Source organism: Catharus ustulatus, chromosome 5 (assembly GCF_009819885.2).
Source record: "Catharus ustulatus isolate bCatUst1 chromosome 5, bCatUst1.pri.v2, whole genome shotgun sequence".
In the NCBI taxonomy this organism is placed as follows: domain Eukaryota; kingdom Metazoa; phylum Chordata; class Aves; order Passeriformes; family Turdidae; genus Catharus; species Catharus ustulatus.
The window spans coordinates 2,365,592-2,382,837 of NC_046225.1; the positions used below are offsets into that span (position 1 = coordinate 2,365,592).

Sequence of the window (17,246 nt, forward strand, 5' to 3'; positions counted from 1 at the left end):
ACAAAATCTCCTTTGACAACAGGCTTTTTAATGGTTTCAAAATAATTTCAGAACTGTGCAAGGAGTATTACCTTTTATACCCCTTGAAGTGCATTTGCAACTGTGATCAGCTATAATGAATCCAGCTTTAAGATACTGATAAGGAAAGTATAAATATTATTTCTTTATGCATACAAAGCTTTATGCATGCAGTAACTGATTTACAGGAACATAAATTCTGATTGTATCTGAAAGACACATCAGTCTGCTCTTCAGCCAAAAAATACCTGAAGAATTAGAGAACTAAAGGACAGGGTGAGACAATTTATTCTTGTGGAGAAGACTTGGTTTGGCTGTTCCTCTGCTTGGTGCCGGAGATGGGATAATGGGAAAAATGAAGAGAATGGATTTAAGTCTGGCAGCCAAACTGATTGGCCTTGGAAGGAGAGAGAAGACTCCAAAAGGACATCCTGGTGGGCTGGTATCCAGGAAAGCCTGGAAGTGGTTTGGGAGGCTGCAAACGTTTAAAACTAATTCTGGAATGACCTGAAAGGTTTGAGTGTTTTCTGGGGATGGTGTGAAAAAGGTCAGGGAGGCATCCTGAAGGACAGCAGGGGAGGGTCTCACAGAGCACCGGTTTTACTACGGATACAATCATTTCCTGTGGTTTTCCCCAGAAGGATGGGAGGTTGCAGAAGGAATTGGCAACCAGGTCAAGTTAATAAATAGTCTCATTTTCTAAAACACACACCAGGCACCGGCTTTCTCCAGGTTAACTGGGGAGGAAGGAGATTGCTCACCACTTTCCCCCTGGGGTGCTGGGGACCCTCACCCCACAGCAAGGGCTTCCAAACACACAAACCTGGCCAGACAACCACGAGGGCAGGAAGTAAAATCCTGGTTGTCTGATTCACTGCTTGGGTTGCACCTCCTGCTTCTGACCCCAAGTATATTCATTATGCAAATCAATAATTCATTAAGGAACAGAAATGTCCCCCAAGTATCCCCAAAACTCAACTGTGACATGAAATCATTTAATACAGAACTTTTTAAGATATCTCAGGCTGCATCTTGTTTATAAAGAAAAGCAGAGTAGGCCACAAATCTCATTTTTGCATTACTGTGACTCACCATGGTTAATGGTAACAAAATAAATGTTTTTGTTACCAGAGTGAGCAGGTATGACTCAGATACATGGAGGCTGCACGTTGAACAGTAAGAATCGTCTTGACATTACAGCTTTTCAGATTCAAAAGCACTTTAATGATTTGCCAGGAAAAGCCACATCTATATATACATATATAAAAATCCCATTAAATCAGTTTACTGGTAAAGACAAGGCACTGTAGGAGGTAACAGCTGAAATTCAGGCTATTAAACCCCAGTGCACTTCCAGGTCACATTTAGTAGGAAACATGAAAAGCTGGCAAGAATGGAGAGGGCCATAAACCAAGCAGCAAATATTTCTTTTTTTGCTAGAGTACTTCTACAGGGGGAGCAACAACACAGAAGTAAGTTGTTCCTTCCTCCTCTCCACCAAGAATTTTATTGTGACAAGTCAGAACCTTAAGATAATTTAAGAATTAAACAGACTGCAAATCAGAATTAATGTGGAATCATGGTAGTCAAGTATGTACAATAGTAGAAAAAAAAATCTGCTCTTAAGAAAAATCAGCAAACAGACTGAAATAGCTTCCTCTGAAGGCTCTTGAAAATGGGAGCACAGAACAATTAAGGAAGGAGCTGCCATTATGCTGTGGTCATTAACAAAGTCCCTCATTACATCAGTTGGCCCTTTAAAAGAAAAAAGAAATTAAATACAAAAACCTCCACAAAAAGTTTTCTTTACTAAAATTGGCAACATGGTAAAGTTGGGGAACTCCCTAGCAGTCAAGATTCCAATTTCCTGAATACTTGGCAATATTTTTTATTTCCAGGAGGAAACAAATGATAAAGAAGAGTTTATAAAGTCAGTGTGTCCCTGCTGTGTGATGTAAGTTGGCAGGAGACCTAATTCAGCAACCTCCAGAGGTCCCCTCAAACCCATTTTCTATGGCTTTATCAACTCTGATCCATGACAACTAAAACTGAGGATATAAAATGCGATGGTAAATATTGTTTTGACCAAGTTTATTACATTTGGAGAGGTACAATTTGTGAGGCAACAGTGGATCTATTAGAGTATATTTAGTCTAAAGATACCACACTGCTTCCCCCTATCCTGAGACTAATTTTCTCCTCTCCCTTCAGTTCCCATTTTCCTCAAATTATAGTGTTTCTTCAAATTTATAATTTTCTGCCTCTTCAAAACAGAAGGGAACTCATTCCTCATGAGAGCTTATTATCACAGAGATCGCCTCTAAAGCAGTACCTTGGTACCCACTTGTGTTCTATAAATGCTAAGAAAAATTACATAATGTTATCTCATAATGGGAGAAAATTCTCTTTCAGGGAAGGAATGCTTTAAAATGCATAAGTGGAGATAAAAGTAGATTGAATCAGAAAATGGACACAAGAGATTTGGCTAGAAGACAGCTAATATTCTGATAAGAGGATGCAGTGGAATTAAAATTTACTGAAAAAAAGCTGAATTAATATTTCAATTAAAAAAGAAAAAAATAAGTGACATTAAAAGCCAAAGTAATTTAGTTGAATCCTGCATTTACAATCAGAGTGCCATGACATTGAGAAAGGTGCCATGGCACAAACATCCTCATTAACCACGTGTTAAAGTGTAAGAAAAATAAGGGATAGGTTTGGTTTCTATATGGGAATTTTCTGCCCCAAGGTTGAAAATAAAGGCTCTGGGGCCACAACACACTTATGATATTAATAATGTCTACTTCAATGCTTATTATCTAATATCTGCAGAGATGCATTCGAGAAGATAATTGTGTGTTTGAAGCAGACTAAAATGTATTTAATTATCCCAGATTTGTTTTCCAACTCCAGCAACATCCTGTCCTTCCAACCTTGAGCTTGATAATATGTTGATAACAGCCTGAATTAATATGTAGGTGATAGCTGACACCACTAATTAAGGTATTACAACTGCAGTTCAACTAGAATGATGAAACATATTTAACTGCATTCCTATTATAAGCCAGCACGTAAAGTTCCCCATTTCAAATTCTGCAATTTCATCACAGACCACAGAGCTGTTTTAGTCAAACCTCAGTGGTTAAAACACCTTTTGTATTAATCCTTTCCATTTGTTACCCATTAGGGCTGTCTTGGGTTTTTTCTGAGCTCTTCCTATTGCATTCCAGCCTCCCAATTTACACGTACTGAGAGAAGCTGAGGTCAGCAGCCAGGTCTACTGGCTTTTAGTGAGAAAACTAATAAATTGGGCAGCTTTGATAAAAAGCTCACTGATACAGAGAAAGCTAGCACATCCTACAGAAGATCACTCACACAGGCACAGCCTTCTTTGCCTTGTGCTATTTATATTAATTGGAAAACGTCTGGTGAAATTACCTCCTTCATTCTGGAACAGACATTCTAGAATGGAGCAAACTCAACTCAGCACAGAAAATCTGACTGCAAATCAATACAAAGCCAAGCAAAAAATATGGGGGGAACAGGAAATCTCAAAGATTAACTTAAAACCTCAAGTGCAATAAAAATTCAAGCGCTGAACTAAGATACACACAATTATGAAGACAAAGCATTATCACCCACACAAGAGTCACAGAGACAGAAAGAATGTGGACAGATTTTTCCCTTCTTCTGACCTTCAGCTCACTAATCTGGAAAATCTTTCTGTGAAAGGTAAAGTGCTCTAGTGAAAACATTAATTTAATTTGTCCCATTTAATTTGGTCTAAATATTTGACAGGAAAGCAGACCCCATGTTTTCATTTCCTGTTTTATTTTCAGACACCCATCTCAGGTTCCCATCTTGATTCACTTAAAGGGCTCCATGAAGGAAGAGTAACAGTGAAAAGGGAGAACTGAACTGGAGTCCACTGCCACCACTGATTCAACTTGCAGTCACAGGCAGCACTGTGTGTCATCAATTACACAGCATGTATCAGCAGCAATGCTAAAGGAGCTAAATTCCTTAATTATTTTAAGGTTAACTTTTCCATGGAATATAATTTCTCTTTTACAGCTGAAACACACAACAAAACCAAACCTTGGGATAAAAGCCTATAACAAACTCTTTGTACTAAACACAATCTACAACCACAGATTCTCTAAATTTATTTCCAACTTACTGTACTTTGTACAAATTGGAAAATGAAAAACAAAAATAATATCCACTATATAGTTACAGATGTCAGGCAATGCTGTTTGTTCTATGCAACAAACTTTAACTATCAAACATTATTCTTAGAGGCTGCCAGAAAATGATGCAAGAAAAAGTTACCACAATCTGTCCTACACTTTGCTGCTTCCTGCATGTGCTACTTTTTATTTTGATTGTTTGCATGTAGTTTCCTTTCCTGTTCTCTACATGCTCCTTTGTGCAGTCAATTAATAATTACAGTGATATGGACAGACCTCTTGTAGCTTAACAGCCCAGAGCAGCTCAGTACCTGGATCTAATTTTCCATAGAGCAGGGAGCAAACAGAGGCAGAAGAAAATAAAGAAAAGTAAGTCCTTGCATTTAATTATTTACTTGTTCACTGTGTGTGCTTCATATGTATGTATGTATGCACAATGTCATCCTAAGTGAAAGACATAAGAACATGGAAAAAGATACCTCAACATCTTTGGCAGCCGTCCCACAAATGGTCCTGAAAGAAGTCAGCAGAAATAAACAATGACATACTCCAAGAGTTATGAGGCCTAGGGGGAAAAATCTTGAAAATTTCCAGAGAAAACGAAGTTGCAGAAAACAGGAATTTTTAGGAGGAAACTGAAATTAAACTTTCACACCGAATTTTCTGTCAGAGTGAACGCTGAAATAGTTTCTGGCATTTAGCAGTGTTTTATTCACACCATCCCTCAGAAGGATCACATCCCTTCTGTATTAATCTGTACCTCAAATGAGGCACAGATGAATCTGACTGCAAGAGATGCCATCCAGCTCAACCCTTTTCCCCAAGACAGACTCAACCCCATAAAGTCATTGCTGACATATCATTCCTCATGACTGCAGCTGGATAAACCCAGCAATTTCTCAAAGCCAGCTATTCCAGTGTTTCACAGTCTCTGTGCCTGCAGGTTCTCCCTCTGATCTGACCTGAAGTTTCCCTGCTCCAGAATGCCCCTCACTTCCTGTACCACTCACCATGACACTGAACACACACAATGCCCTCTCTGCACAGACCTACCATGTTCCTTCCTATTTTTCTCCTCTTCAGACTAAACAACTCCATTTCTTCTGATCCTTCCCCCCAGTTATCACTCTGAGATATCAGATCACCCTTCTCTGGACGCTCTCCAATGATACACACGTTGCTCTTGGAGAATGATGCCCAAGTTTGGGCAAAAGTGCTCCAGCTGTGGAGAAGAATGGCTCTGCACAGACCTGCCAGGCCCCACATTCTCACAAACTCATGTGATGTTTGCTTTTTTGGTAACAGCATGACATTGTTGACCTCATACCCAGTGCATGATGCACTGTAATTCCAGTTACTTTTCTAAGGGAATACAGTCTAAGGAGCTGATCATCATCCTCAGCCCATTAAATTTTTTCCTGCTTCAGGAATTCAGCAGAGTATCTTCTATTTATCATTGCTGGCTTTAATTCTGCTTTTTTTCAGATTATGTCTCTAATTTGTCAAGATGATTTTCAGCATCACTACAGTCCCTTAATGCTGGCAGGCCCTCCTATCCTACCAGCACACTTAATCAGAACATTTTATTTCATCATCTCAGTTCTTAATGGAAACACTGATCAGAATTAAACTCAGGACCTCTGGCTGCCAAGTCCCTTTACTCCAGAGCAGATAAAGTATCAGGTCACCACTTGGTACTTAAGGCTGATATTGTGCAGCCCTCATATTTTGTTAACTACAGGGCAGGGAATACATCTAATGGAGTGTGATATACGCTTCCCAGCATCCCATCAAGGCTCCAAGAGCCTTTGCTGCAGCTCGGAGCACAGCAGGTAACTTCCCAGTCACGCACCACTGTACTGGCTCCTTCCCAGAGCAACACTGCTGGAATTGCAGCCTGGGCCAGGATGCACCCAGGAGACAGGGAGAGAGGAGCCTTACCAAGAATTCACACCCTCAGAGTAAAGTATTTCTGTTTGCTTGAAGTCAGCTACACTGCTTTCAACTCAAAGTACTTAGCCCACTCCTGTTTGCCAAAATAAGTCTTAGTTTGCTCAAACATTGTCATTTTTAATGCTGAACTAGGTATCACTGCACAGGGATGCCTAGAGCCATATGCCTAACACATATAGCTATATATGTGTGTTTATAAATGGGTGACATTTCTGAATTAGAAATGAGTTATAATTACTTATATTACAATAACACTCAGATTATGCTTACTGATTATACAATCTATTTCTGGCTGCACTGGATGAGCAAATTCTCAATATTCCATTTTATCCCTGGGGAAAAAAAGGGATTTATTTCCCCAGACTTTCAGCATTTCCCAACATCTTCCATCTCTGCATTCCAGCCACAGTGCAAAGCTCATTCCTGAGATTAGTGCAGGGCTTCCATGACTCAGAAAAGGAGTTCAGATTCTCACTGATCTGTAACCACAGCTGTGCATGAGACTCTACAAAGAGAGATCCCTGCTCCTGAACAGATGAGGAATCTTCTTGTGGCCCAGATGGATTCCAGTGCACATCATGCTCCCCAGGCTACAAGTGTGATGGTCAGCAGAAAACCAGGAGCCTAGAGGAGGAAGTAGGTATCTAAATAATGCCAAAAGCATTCACAGCATATTATGCCTAGATTCCTTCTGATCAGTCAGTATTAATTGTCAGATTCCTTTGCTAAATTAAGCATTGCTCCAGCAAATATCACTACTTTGCATAATGGCAGCTACTCCAACACATGTTCATCTAAGCTTACAGGCTTTCAGCCAGGTATCCCATTCTGCTCAGATTACTCCGTTTTTGAGGCACGCCTGCTACTTTCAAGAAGGAAACAACCACAGAAAATACTGTATCACACAAAACAATTCATCTGGAGACAATTTCTGTCACTCACACCCGAGCCCAGGGACAACCAAAGGTTTAGTCCAGCTGCAGGGTGTGGGAGAGGCCGGGCAGTGTCCCAGAGATGCCTAAGGCAGAGCACACCCTGTGACCCAGGTCCTGCTGCCACCCCAGCTCGCAGCTGCTTCGCAGAGCTGCTCCCTCACCTCCCTGCACGGCCCCAGCACATCACACTGGCCCTCAGCCCACTGGCTCACGCCTTTCTTCTCCATTCCTGAGGCTCAGCTCAGCTGCACCCCCCACACACACCCAGAAGTGAAGCCCAAAATAAAGAGCTATGGAAGCCAGCCCTACTAATGGCATAAAAGTAATAGTTTTGGATGGAGTGAATGGGGAAAGCGACAATACTGTGGGAAAGCAAGGAATGAAAGTAGCCAAAGGCTCACACACAGGGTGTGAGAAAGCAGACAGGGACTCAGAAGTGGTCAGGATGACAAGCCCATCAGCTGCCACACTGTGGTACAGCACGGGGGAAAACAGCAATTCTGCCTCTTCTAACATGTCACCTCCAGCCCTCCTTCCCTGTGCAGAAATTGGGCTGTGCAAAGTCTTCTCCAAAATTTAACTTCCACTTGGGATCCTGAGTCAGTGCTCCCTCATGACTGATTTACACAAGTCCCTCTGGATCTGACTGATCCAACAGGTAACTTTTGGAACACCTTCCAGTTCAAGGTGTCCATGCCCATGGTAGGGGGCTGGATCAGGTCACCCTTTCAACCTAAACTATCCTTTGGTACTATGTTAAGCATTGGATGTGTGTTGGGAGGCATGGAATATCCAGGTGATCCTTCAGAAGATAAGCAGATCTTTAGCCAGAACTAACATGTTTAAGAGCTCAAGAAATAAGAGCACTTGTCCTGGATTAGGAGTGTCCAAATCCTGGCATTTTAATTAAGACACCTCTCCTAAGAAGGCATTAAAAGCAGTCACCAAAGTTTACCTCCAGCAGGAATGAAAACAGTATTCTCTGAACCTGCCTTGTGAGTACTCTACCCAGCCTATTAACCCCTCACCAATCCCTCCCTGGTTTCTCACTCATGAGAAGTATTTCTCTCTCTACAGCTCCTTTTTCCCTAAAGCAGAACAACATTCAAAAAAAAAAAAAAAAGAAAAAAAAAGCTCTAAGGGCTTTAGACCAGCAGACTAAGAAAATAAAGACCAAGTATAAGCAAATTTCTTTTTCCCATAAAGGTTTCCAAAACCAAAGCAGGCAGATTTGCAGAACCATTTCCGCCTGACAAGCCAATGAAAAGAGCAGGGTTCCTCAGAACGTGCCTACCTTTCACTGTATTTAAAGAAGGCGCAAAAAAATTAAACTGAGTTACAGTTATACTTAACTTGTATCTTTTTAATGTTTAGACAATCTCTGCAGTCTCCAAGAGCCAGAGCAGCACCCTGGTTCCACTGGAACCCGGTGATCCCATTCCTGCAGCTGCTGCATGAGTCATTGCTGTGCAGCATGACATTCCCTTTGTGAAGCACTGCTTCCCAAAGCAGCATCCTCAGAGAGCTGCCTGGCTACGTGCTGCTGGCCGAGCTCCTGCCCTCCAACTGCTGCGTGCCTTTAAAGACAACCAGGATGCACTGAACACTGTCCTGGCACACCATTCCCTTGAAAGCTGCTGCTTTGGTTGCTGCAGGGCAACTCTGTTCTTGTGAATGAGTGAGGAGGTGTCTGGAAATAACTTCCGAGACACAGTCTGCACAAAGAAGTAAAAATAAAACCAAAACAAAAACCTGTGTGGAATTCTTGCTCTAGATAATGTGTCAGCTCTCCATGCAAATCTCCCTGGTCCAGCAAGTCTGGGAAATATCTCCAGCTCTACCATGGGGAGATGCAAGACACCAGGCCAGTTGCTTGTTTTATTTAACATGTGTTTCTTTTACCAGCAGTATTAACATGGCCTTGTTCCTGTTTATACTTTGGGAAAGGAGAAAATAAACTTTTTTCCTCTGGTTTTGTTTTGCTCTTTTAAGAGTTCCCTGTTCCTGTCAAAGGGAGTTAAGCTAAACAGAAACAAGGCAGTTTTGTTCCAGAGTAAATGTGTCCACACTTGGAGCTATTTGGAAATTGTTCCTACAGTTCAAATGCAGAAACTCCCCCCCTTAATCCTCATTAACCTTCTGATGTAAGAAGGCCCTGAGGTTGGGTAATTATTTTGTTAGCAGACCACAGTACAACACAACTTTAAGTCAAAGCACATGACACCCACCCAGTGCTTTCACCAGTCAGGTGAGGCACCTATTTTAGTGGCTTAGGAGTAAAGTTCGTAATTGTCTGCAAAGCAACAAGAGAGATGCTGCAGCTATGAGAGTGCTGAGAGAGCCTGAATTCCCTGTGCCCATCCACAGGTGACACACTGACAAAAAACCTCAAAAATTCAGGATAACCCTTGGAAAAAACTCACATCAAGACAATGTCAGCAAGACCAGTGACCAAACTGCAAAGAACACAAAGAGAACGCAGGGCTGGCATTTCCCTGAGACAACTCCTCCTCTGAGTCCCCTGGAAATCACAGAGCAAAGCGGAGCTGCTCGCTCCCCAGCAATAGCAACGGTACTTGACAACCAGCACGTCTGGCAGTGATGCTGTAAGCACCAGTGTGCTCCGGCACTCTGCCGGGCAGCTCGCGGTGCTGAACCCTCCTGCCTCACTGGGTGACACCTTTGTACTTCGCTATTTCAAACCTAGCACAAGTCCGTTCCATTCAAGGGTTTTAAGGGAACCAGAGAAGCAATTTCTGCCCGTAAGATAAGCCAGACATGAGCCTGCCAGGTTCACTCGTGCTCCTTCCAACAGGGACAGCGTTTAGGCTGGAGAGGTGAATGACGAAGTAGTAGCAAACTTACTTTCCAGTGATCAATTGGCTTCTGGATGGTGTACACATGGGCTGGACATAGTAGTTCTCCAGCTTGACCCCTTCGGCAGCCAGCTTGTCCAGCGTGGGCGTCCGGATCTCAGACCCGTGGTACCCCACGTCCCTGAACCCCTGATCGTCGGCCAGAATAAAGATGATGTGCGGCTGCGAGCGCGGGGCGCCGGCCGCGGGCTCGTCTCCCCGCAGGTTCCCCGGCGCCTCCCCGGCACCTCCCCGGCGGCTGCCCCAGGCCAGGTAGCCGCAGGTGAGGAGGCTGAGCAGGGACAGCCCGGCCAGGACCGCCGCCACCATCCTGCCCGGGCTGGGGCGGCGCGGCCAGCGGCGCCCACCGCGGGCCATCCACCGCGGCGGGAGGGCAGAAAAACAGCGAGGAAAAGGAAAGAAACCGATAAAAACCCAACAAAGCCAGGCGGCCTCGGGACGGGCAGCGCCCGTCAGGGCTCCCTCCGGGCGAGACACATCGCGGCCACCCCAACTTCGGCAAGTTCAGCCGCTGGAGCCGGTGCCGGAGCCGGGCGGGTGGGCAGGGCCCCGCCGGGGGTCACGGCACCCTCGGCCCGCCCCCGGCCCCGCGCCGGGGCGCCGCTGCCAGCCCGTCCCGGGGCCGCTGCCCATGGCGGGGCGAGCCGGGGCGCCCCGGGACGGGACGGGGCCGGGACGGGCCGGGACGTGCCGCCCCCCGCCCGCCCCCGCCGGCGCTGCCGGGCCGCGCCGCTCCCTCCCCGCTGCCTCCGCCCGCCCTCGCCACCGCCCCCGGCGGCTCCCGCTGCTCGGACCCGCCGGAGGACAGGGGCACCCCGGCCCGGCAGCGCCCGCTGCTCCCTGCCCGGCCCCTCCGCAACCCCGGCTCCTGCCCCCGCCCGCCCCGTCCCCAAGCCTTTTCTTCCTTTCCCTCTCCTCCCCTCTGCCCGCCCCCCGCATCCCAGAGGAGAACCCCCCACCCCTTTCGGCCGCCAGCCCCAGCCTCCCTCCTGCAGCGTGGTGGTCTTACATGTCCCCCCCCGTTCCGCCCCCTCGAAATACTGATTGTTTTAAGTGTTTCTGACTTGGCCACAAACATCTGGAAGGTATGAACGTACCGGATTTGTTTCCAGCCACAAAACAGCCCCAAATCCCAAACCCTCCAATTCTGGCGAGGCTGTGGCAAACGCCAGGAATGCGCCTTTGCAGAATAGAATCATTTTTAAGAATTTGGGTTAAAGTACGGATGTGCTGCAGTTGCAAAATACAACTTCACCCCGTCCTGGAAGACACTGAGTCGAGCAGAATCTGATATTCACACACGATTAGGGTGAAGTAAATCTGCAGGTCTGACCTGTCTAACGTGAGTCAGCATGAACAACTTTTAGTTAAACCAGGTTTTATAAAGCATTAACTCTTAAACAGGCACTTGGACCAGGCCCTCTAGTTCCTGCACCTCTGTGCTAAGCTCCAGCTGGTCCGTGCCAAGGGACTTCCTATATCCCTCTGGGATCCCTCCCAGATTAAAAATAAAGTAGTGCTGTCTTGAGAGAACTTTAATTTGGGTCGAATCTGACTGATTCGGCTCACATCAGGTTGTACAAAAATGTCCCCACTCTAAAATTTCCATTGAAAAAGACCTATTCAGAAACAATAGTGTTGTGCTGAAGTTTACAACACTACAGTAGGAAAACATGGAATTAAAAGTGGATTTAGGGATTTCAGCATGCTATGTAAGGGCTTGTCCACACTGAAAAGTGACACAATAAAATTACAACTGCACTGTAAAACCTGCAGAGTTTAACTTCTAAGAAACTGTGACGTTTTCAGATACTGTCCCTGGCCATAGCAGGCAGGTTGGAATTAGAGGTTCCTTCCAACGTAAACCATTCTATGATTATTTGAAATTACATTCCCTTTAAAAGAATTTTCTATTTCAGTTTTTACTCCTGCCTTTTCCCCACATTTACAAGACCAAAAGAATGTATGTAGACACCTAAATCCACAAATGGTCAAGTGCAAGTTGGATTAGTGATGCCATTTTGCCTTTAACACAAACAAAATATGATCTTCTTTTAATATAAGCTGTAGTAGCACCCAAATATCAGAGCATCATGATAAGTATCTGATCAAATGTATGCATACATATTTTCTAGCAGTATAGTAGGAAAACAGTGTATTATTAAGAAGATGCCATAGAGCAGAGCTCCTAGAGGACAGGAGGGGAACAGAGCCTGTGACTTTGCAGTGCCCTGTTAACCAAACCAAACCCTGCTAGTCCCCACCCAGCTCCAAATGAAAATATCTGAGGGCAATCTCTGCCAGACATCTATAAACTTGACCTTCTCTCTTTATGGGCCTGACAAAGCTTCCCTTTTTTTCCTCCATTTTTGCAAAAACAAAAGTAGGCTTATGTCAGCAAAATACTCAGCTGACCTTCAAGCAGAGTTCTTAGAAGATAATGTGCTATTAATATTCTACTTAAGAAAATACTTGTAGATGCTCAGGAATTGCAGCCAAGGTTTATACAGCCCATTCTGGATGCTTAGTGAAAAGAACACAAGAGTGATGAAAGCTGGAGGAAGTATTTTTTCCCCGAGGGAAAAAAAATCCTGAACATCCATAGGTATTTAAACTTGAGTGCAGTGAATACATTAATTCAAACACACACTAGTTAAAACTGAATTTAGCACACCATTAGGAAGGGATGTATTTTTAGTCCTTGCTGTGCAGCCTCTGTGTGTATTGAGGCCATAAAATGAAATGTGTGCAGAGAGGATGGCTGCAGTTGGAGGCTCATCTGCAGTGACCTGCAGCCTGGGTGGGGGCTCCTCCAGGTGCCCTTTGCTGGTAATTCCAGGTCAGGCTGCCACTCACCTTGCTGTTCCCGAGCCAGACACGTTTGCACACAACATGACACACAAAGATATCCATCCCAAAAAGAGCACGTGTTCCATTTCCCTTCTCTGCCCTGACTGCCTCCTGTGACAGTCCTGTGGTGCAGGAGACTGCACAGAGCTCCAGCATGAAGGTAGAACATGCAAACTCCCATTCCTTGTGCCAGAACTACTCCTGAGAGAGTTTCACTCCAAGGAATAATCATGGTAAATGAGGTCTTGGGAAGACAGTTCAGAAAAAAAAAATAGATTCAAGTGCTAAAACTCCTATGCTAATATTCTAACTGTTTTTCTAACCTTTAGGTCAGTCTTGAAAAGGTAATGGCCTCTCTGTTCCTAGCTGGAGAAAGGCAATTCTTCCTGGCTCCATGTTTCTCTTACCTATGACTCACAGCTGTCAGTAACAACGAAGGATGCAATTTGGGATGTGCAATTCAGTGCTCTTCCTAATCATGCCTGAGGCCAGGAAACTTTGCCTGCCTGAAGAACAGCTTTGTGAACTGCTATTTTTAGCTGAATTGCTGCAGCTAGAGGAAGAATGAAGGAGGCTTTGGCCTACACACAGAGTCGATATTCTACACATTTCCAAGAACAGTAACTGTGCATTTCCTTTCACCTTGGTCCATTTCTGCACACCCCTGTCCTCAGCACACCTTCCTCACAGGGAAAGGAAAAGGCAGGACATCCCTGCATTCTGCTTTCCAGGTGGATGCTGCGCTTTTGCCAGGCACTCATCACTGCAAACAGCAAACTACAACATGAATAGAAGTCCTGTGAGTCACAAGCTTTACATCATTGCCTTTGCCTCCTCTGGTGGACCCTGGTAATTAATTTACAGATGTGCTGCTTGGGAATGCTCAGATTCCACCCGTGGCTTATTCCCTGCTTTATGATGACATAAACAGAGCTTTGCTCTTAGCTTATTCTATATTTAACACAGACTTTCCTCAACTCCCTGCCGTATTTCATAGGCAAAGGTCCAGATTCTGATCTCAGCTGCCTGCACTGATGTAAATGTGCAGTCACTCTACTGATGCCAATAAAGTCACTCTGGAAATTTGGGATGTGACCTTAGATATCCCTCTCGTGTAAGCCCCTGTAATCACTGAAACAACACAACTTTGGAGCTGCTGGTGGCCTTCCTGGAGGAGTCTCCCATTTCCCAGTCACATAAGGTTTATGGTCCCAAGTGAAACAGAACAAAGTCTTTAAATTCCTGTAGTCCTACTGAAATGGCAGCTTCTGGAAACAGTAACTGGTGTGCCTCTGTAGGAAAAGGGGACATTTCAGGAGCAGGTGCCAGGAGAAGTCACAGAATCACAGAATGGCTTGGTTTGAAAGGGACCTTAGAGACCATCTAGTTCCATGGGCAGGGACAACTTCCACTAAAACCAGGTCACTGAGCTCAGGTCACAGTTTTCTGGCTGTCAGAGAGAGCAAGGGGTGTGGACACTTCTCTGGCTTTACTGAGGCTCTGAAGAGCCAAATAATCTGAAAAGGTTACAGCACACACTTAGAGGCTGCCACAGCCATCAGCATGTTGGTGCTTTGAAGCTTTGGCATGTTGGTTAAATCTCTCTCAGCTACAATCTCCAGCACGGTTTCCTTGCCACTAACAGCACAGAGGGAACAACTAGGGAGTTCCATTTGTTCCTAAAGTGTGGGGTTTTACACAGAGGTCACCTGTCCTGTTTAAAACTTGCACTCTTGTTTAAAACTGCACTCTAGTGCACTTAAAAAGGCCAGAGCAAGAGAAGTGGGGCAAGGCATGAGCTTATAATGCAACTGCAACATAAATCTAGGAAGTTTAAATAGCATGGAAGATTTATTATCTTTTCAAAATTACCAAAGTTTTACAATGGAAGAAAAATCTTTCTCTCTGTCCAGAACAAAACTTTCCTAGTTTAGGAGGGATACGCCACAGACTGCCACAAGTGTTCTACCAACTGCCTGGCATTCACACAAAAGGACATTTTTATCCCATGCAACAATAAAGCTGAAAATACTGACTGGCCAAAAGGGTACAACTATAGCAAAATAAAATTCTAAGTATTTCTTTTGGTCTTGTGAAGGATTTGATTTCAAGGTTACGGGTGCACAGCTGACAAAACGCTGTGCCTTTCCAATGAAAGCTTTAAGGGAGAGGGAATGATTTAAACCAGGAATGGTGTTTGTCCTTAGAAGGAAGAATGCAAATGAAGTGTTTGTAAGGCTCAGGATGTTTTAAATAATTGCTAAATACTAGAAATGGCATTTAGATGATTCACTGCTACACACTAAATAAAAGCTTCATGCATACAGAACTTTACAGATTGCAGTATCAGAGATTACCCCAGTAATAAATTCTAATTTTACCTTATTCAGGTAAAAAACCCCAAAACACAAAACAAAAAAAACCCCAGAGAACCCAACAATCACAAGTCCCAAGCATCCAGTCTTTACCTCCACAAAAACCTCCCCAACCCAAACCCACCCCAACACCTCACTCCTTCACCTTTGCCTGGGCCATTTCGTTCAGCTCATTTCTAGCTCAGAATTATTAACTGCTAGAATGTCATTGCTGCAGAGAAGTGTTAGGTAATGGATCATAAATGTCATCTATGTGGCTCAGTAATCCCAGCTACTCACAAACCAAACAGGAGGACTGAACTCAAAAGCAGAAGTAACCAGTCGAATCAGAGAAGCACCAACTTGCATTCCTCCTGCACACACTGGAAAAAGCTTGATCCAGCATATTCCTTATCTGCCTGGAGCTGTAACAAACCCCTCTTGTCTGGGAAAGGGGTCCCTTCCAGCACCCTGCAGGTTGGGGATTTCCTGAGTTTATTGTGTCCAATCAATAACTGGGAGGGAAATGATCTGGTTTTCTATTTTGATCTCCTAGCCAGTTTGGCTCGTGCACTGTGAGAAATACTGCCTTTGGTTTGCTTTAAACCCACTAGCACTGCATACTGCATACTGCAAGAACTTTCATTTGCTTTCTCTACTGTGAGTTTAACAGTGAGATTCTCAAAGCAGCCATGGCAGCTCTTAGTGAGGACAGTAAGAATTAGATTTAGTTATAGATTTTAAAGCTGGAAGAGCCCACCATTACCATCTGTCATAGAGACTACAGAACTTCCCTGAAATAATGCTCTTATAAACATGTGGGCAAATGTTTTAGAAAACAACCCAGACTTCATTAAACAGTCATGATTCCAGACCCTGATTCACTATTCCAATTGTTAACCACAATCACTGAAACTTCTGTACTTTATTTCTAGTCTGAATCTGATACTGCCCAGTCCACTACTTGCATTCCTCACCCAATCCTAAACTCTCTGCTCACACACATAACCCAAACATGCATTGAGAGACAGAATATGATAAAAGAGATCTTAAAAAAACCTCAAGGCTTTTAAGGAGTAATCTCTCCTGAAATATCTGTTTTGATATTTAAATCAATCAATACTTCATGAAAGTTCGGGAAATTATCTAAGTATGTGTGAACACAATGTATTTCAAAAGGAATGCTATTTAGTATGAATATGACAATGTATGTTGTCTGGGAGGTGAATCTCCTCTCTTTATTCTCATTTTTCTGAATGAGGCTCTATTGCTCCTTAGAAAGGTCTTTGGTGGGAATGACCTCTCCATCTACAGATAAGATAAACTTCATTAAAGCTGCAGTGCAGATACAGCCTCGTGAGCCCAATTCACAGCCTGCTGGAAAGAGACTCCTTGATGGACAGGAGTTACTGTCTAACAAAGCTTTTCTCTTGCATTGTGCTGCCAAGACTATTCTTGTTGTGGATAATGGCTGCATGCACCTTTTTGTGCTGCAGGCACTTTTTTCCAGGATCTAGGATGAAATCATCAATTCTTCCAAAATTAGAGCACAGTATAAATGGCAATTAACCAATTTTACATTGTTAAAAAACCCCTTGTTACACTGAAATCACTTACTGTGTTCAGGAAAACTACTGTCTACTTTGTGTCATAAAGCACCAGGTAAAGGGATAACTAGCCTGGCAGAAAATAAGTGTTGCTTAGGAACCAAGAGGTAAGGAGGAAGAAGAATGCATTTATCAAATTCTACTGCAAAAGCTGGCCAGAATGGAATTCAGTGGCACAATGAATCACAGAAATGCAAAATGTAGGCAGCAGCGTGTTCTGAACACCGGAGCAACCAAAAACTGCTGATTAAGGTCAATTAGTAATTAAAAACCATAAAAGCTCTCTGATTCCTCAGAGGGTGATAAATCCCAGCCGAAACATTGTACAGAAGTGTGTTATGCAAATGAGAGCCTCAGGGCACTGCTGCAGAGTAAGTAATAACAAGGAGCCGAATTTCTGCAGGTAGAGTGTTTCTCTCACTTCCTCTGGGAATGTGTGAGCATTCTGGAAGTCAGCAGCTCC

General features: G+C 44.0%; 1 protein-coding gene across 3 annotated transcripts in view; it reads right to left on the reverse strand.

Annotated features, from left to right (window-relative positions):
- ARSJ (arylsulfatase family member J) overlaps positions 1-17,246 on the reverse strand; it is a 141,496-nt gene that overhangs the window by 22,727 nt on the left and 101,523 nt on the right. The window contains exon 1 of one of the 3 annotated variants that reach the window (XM_033059911.1): positions 9,962-10,483. The exons of the other annotated variants lie outside the window; for them this stretch is intronic. Within the exon in view, the coding sequence (XP_032915802.1) occupies positions 9,962-10,329 (368 nt within the window). The 5' untranslated portion in view covers positions 10,330-10,483. Of the gene's footprint in view, positions 1-9,961; positions 10,484-17,246 lie in introns of those variants that run through there. 3 annotated transcript variants of the gene reach the window in all.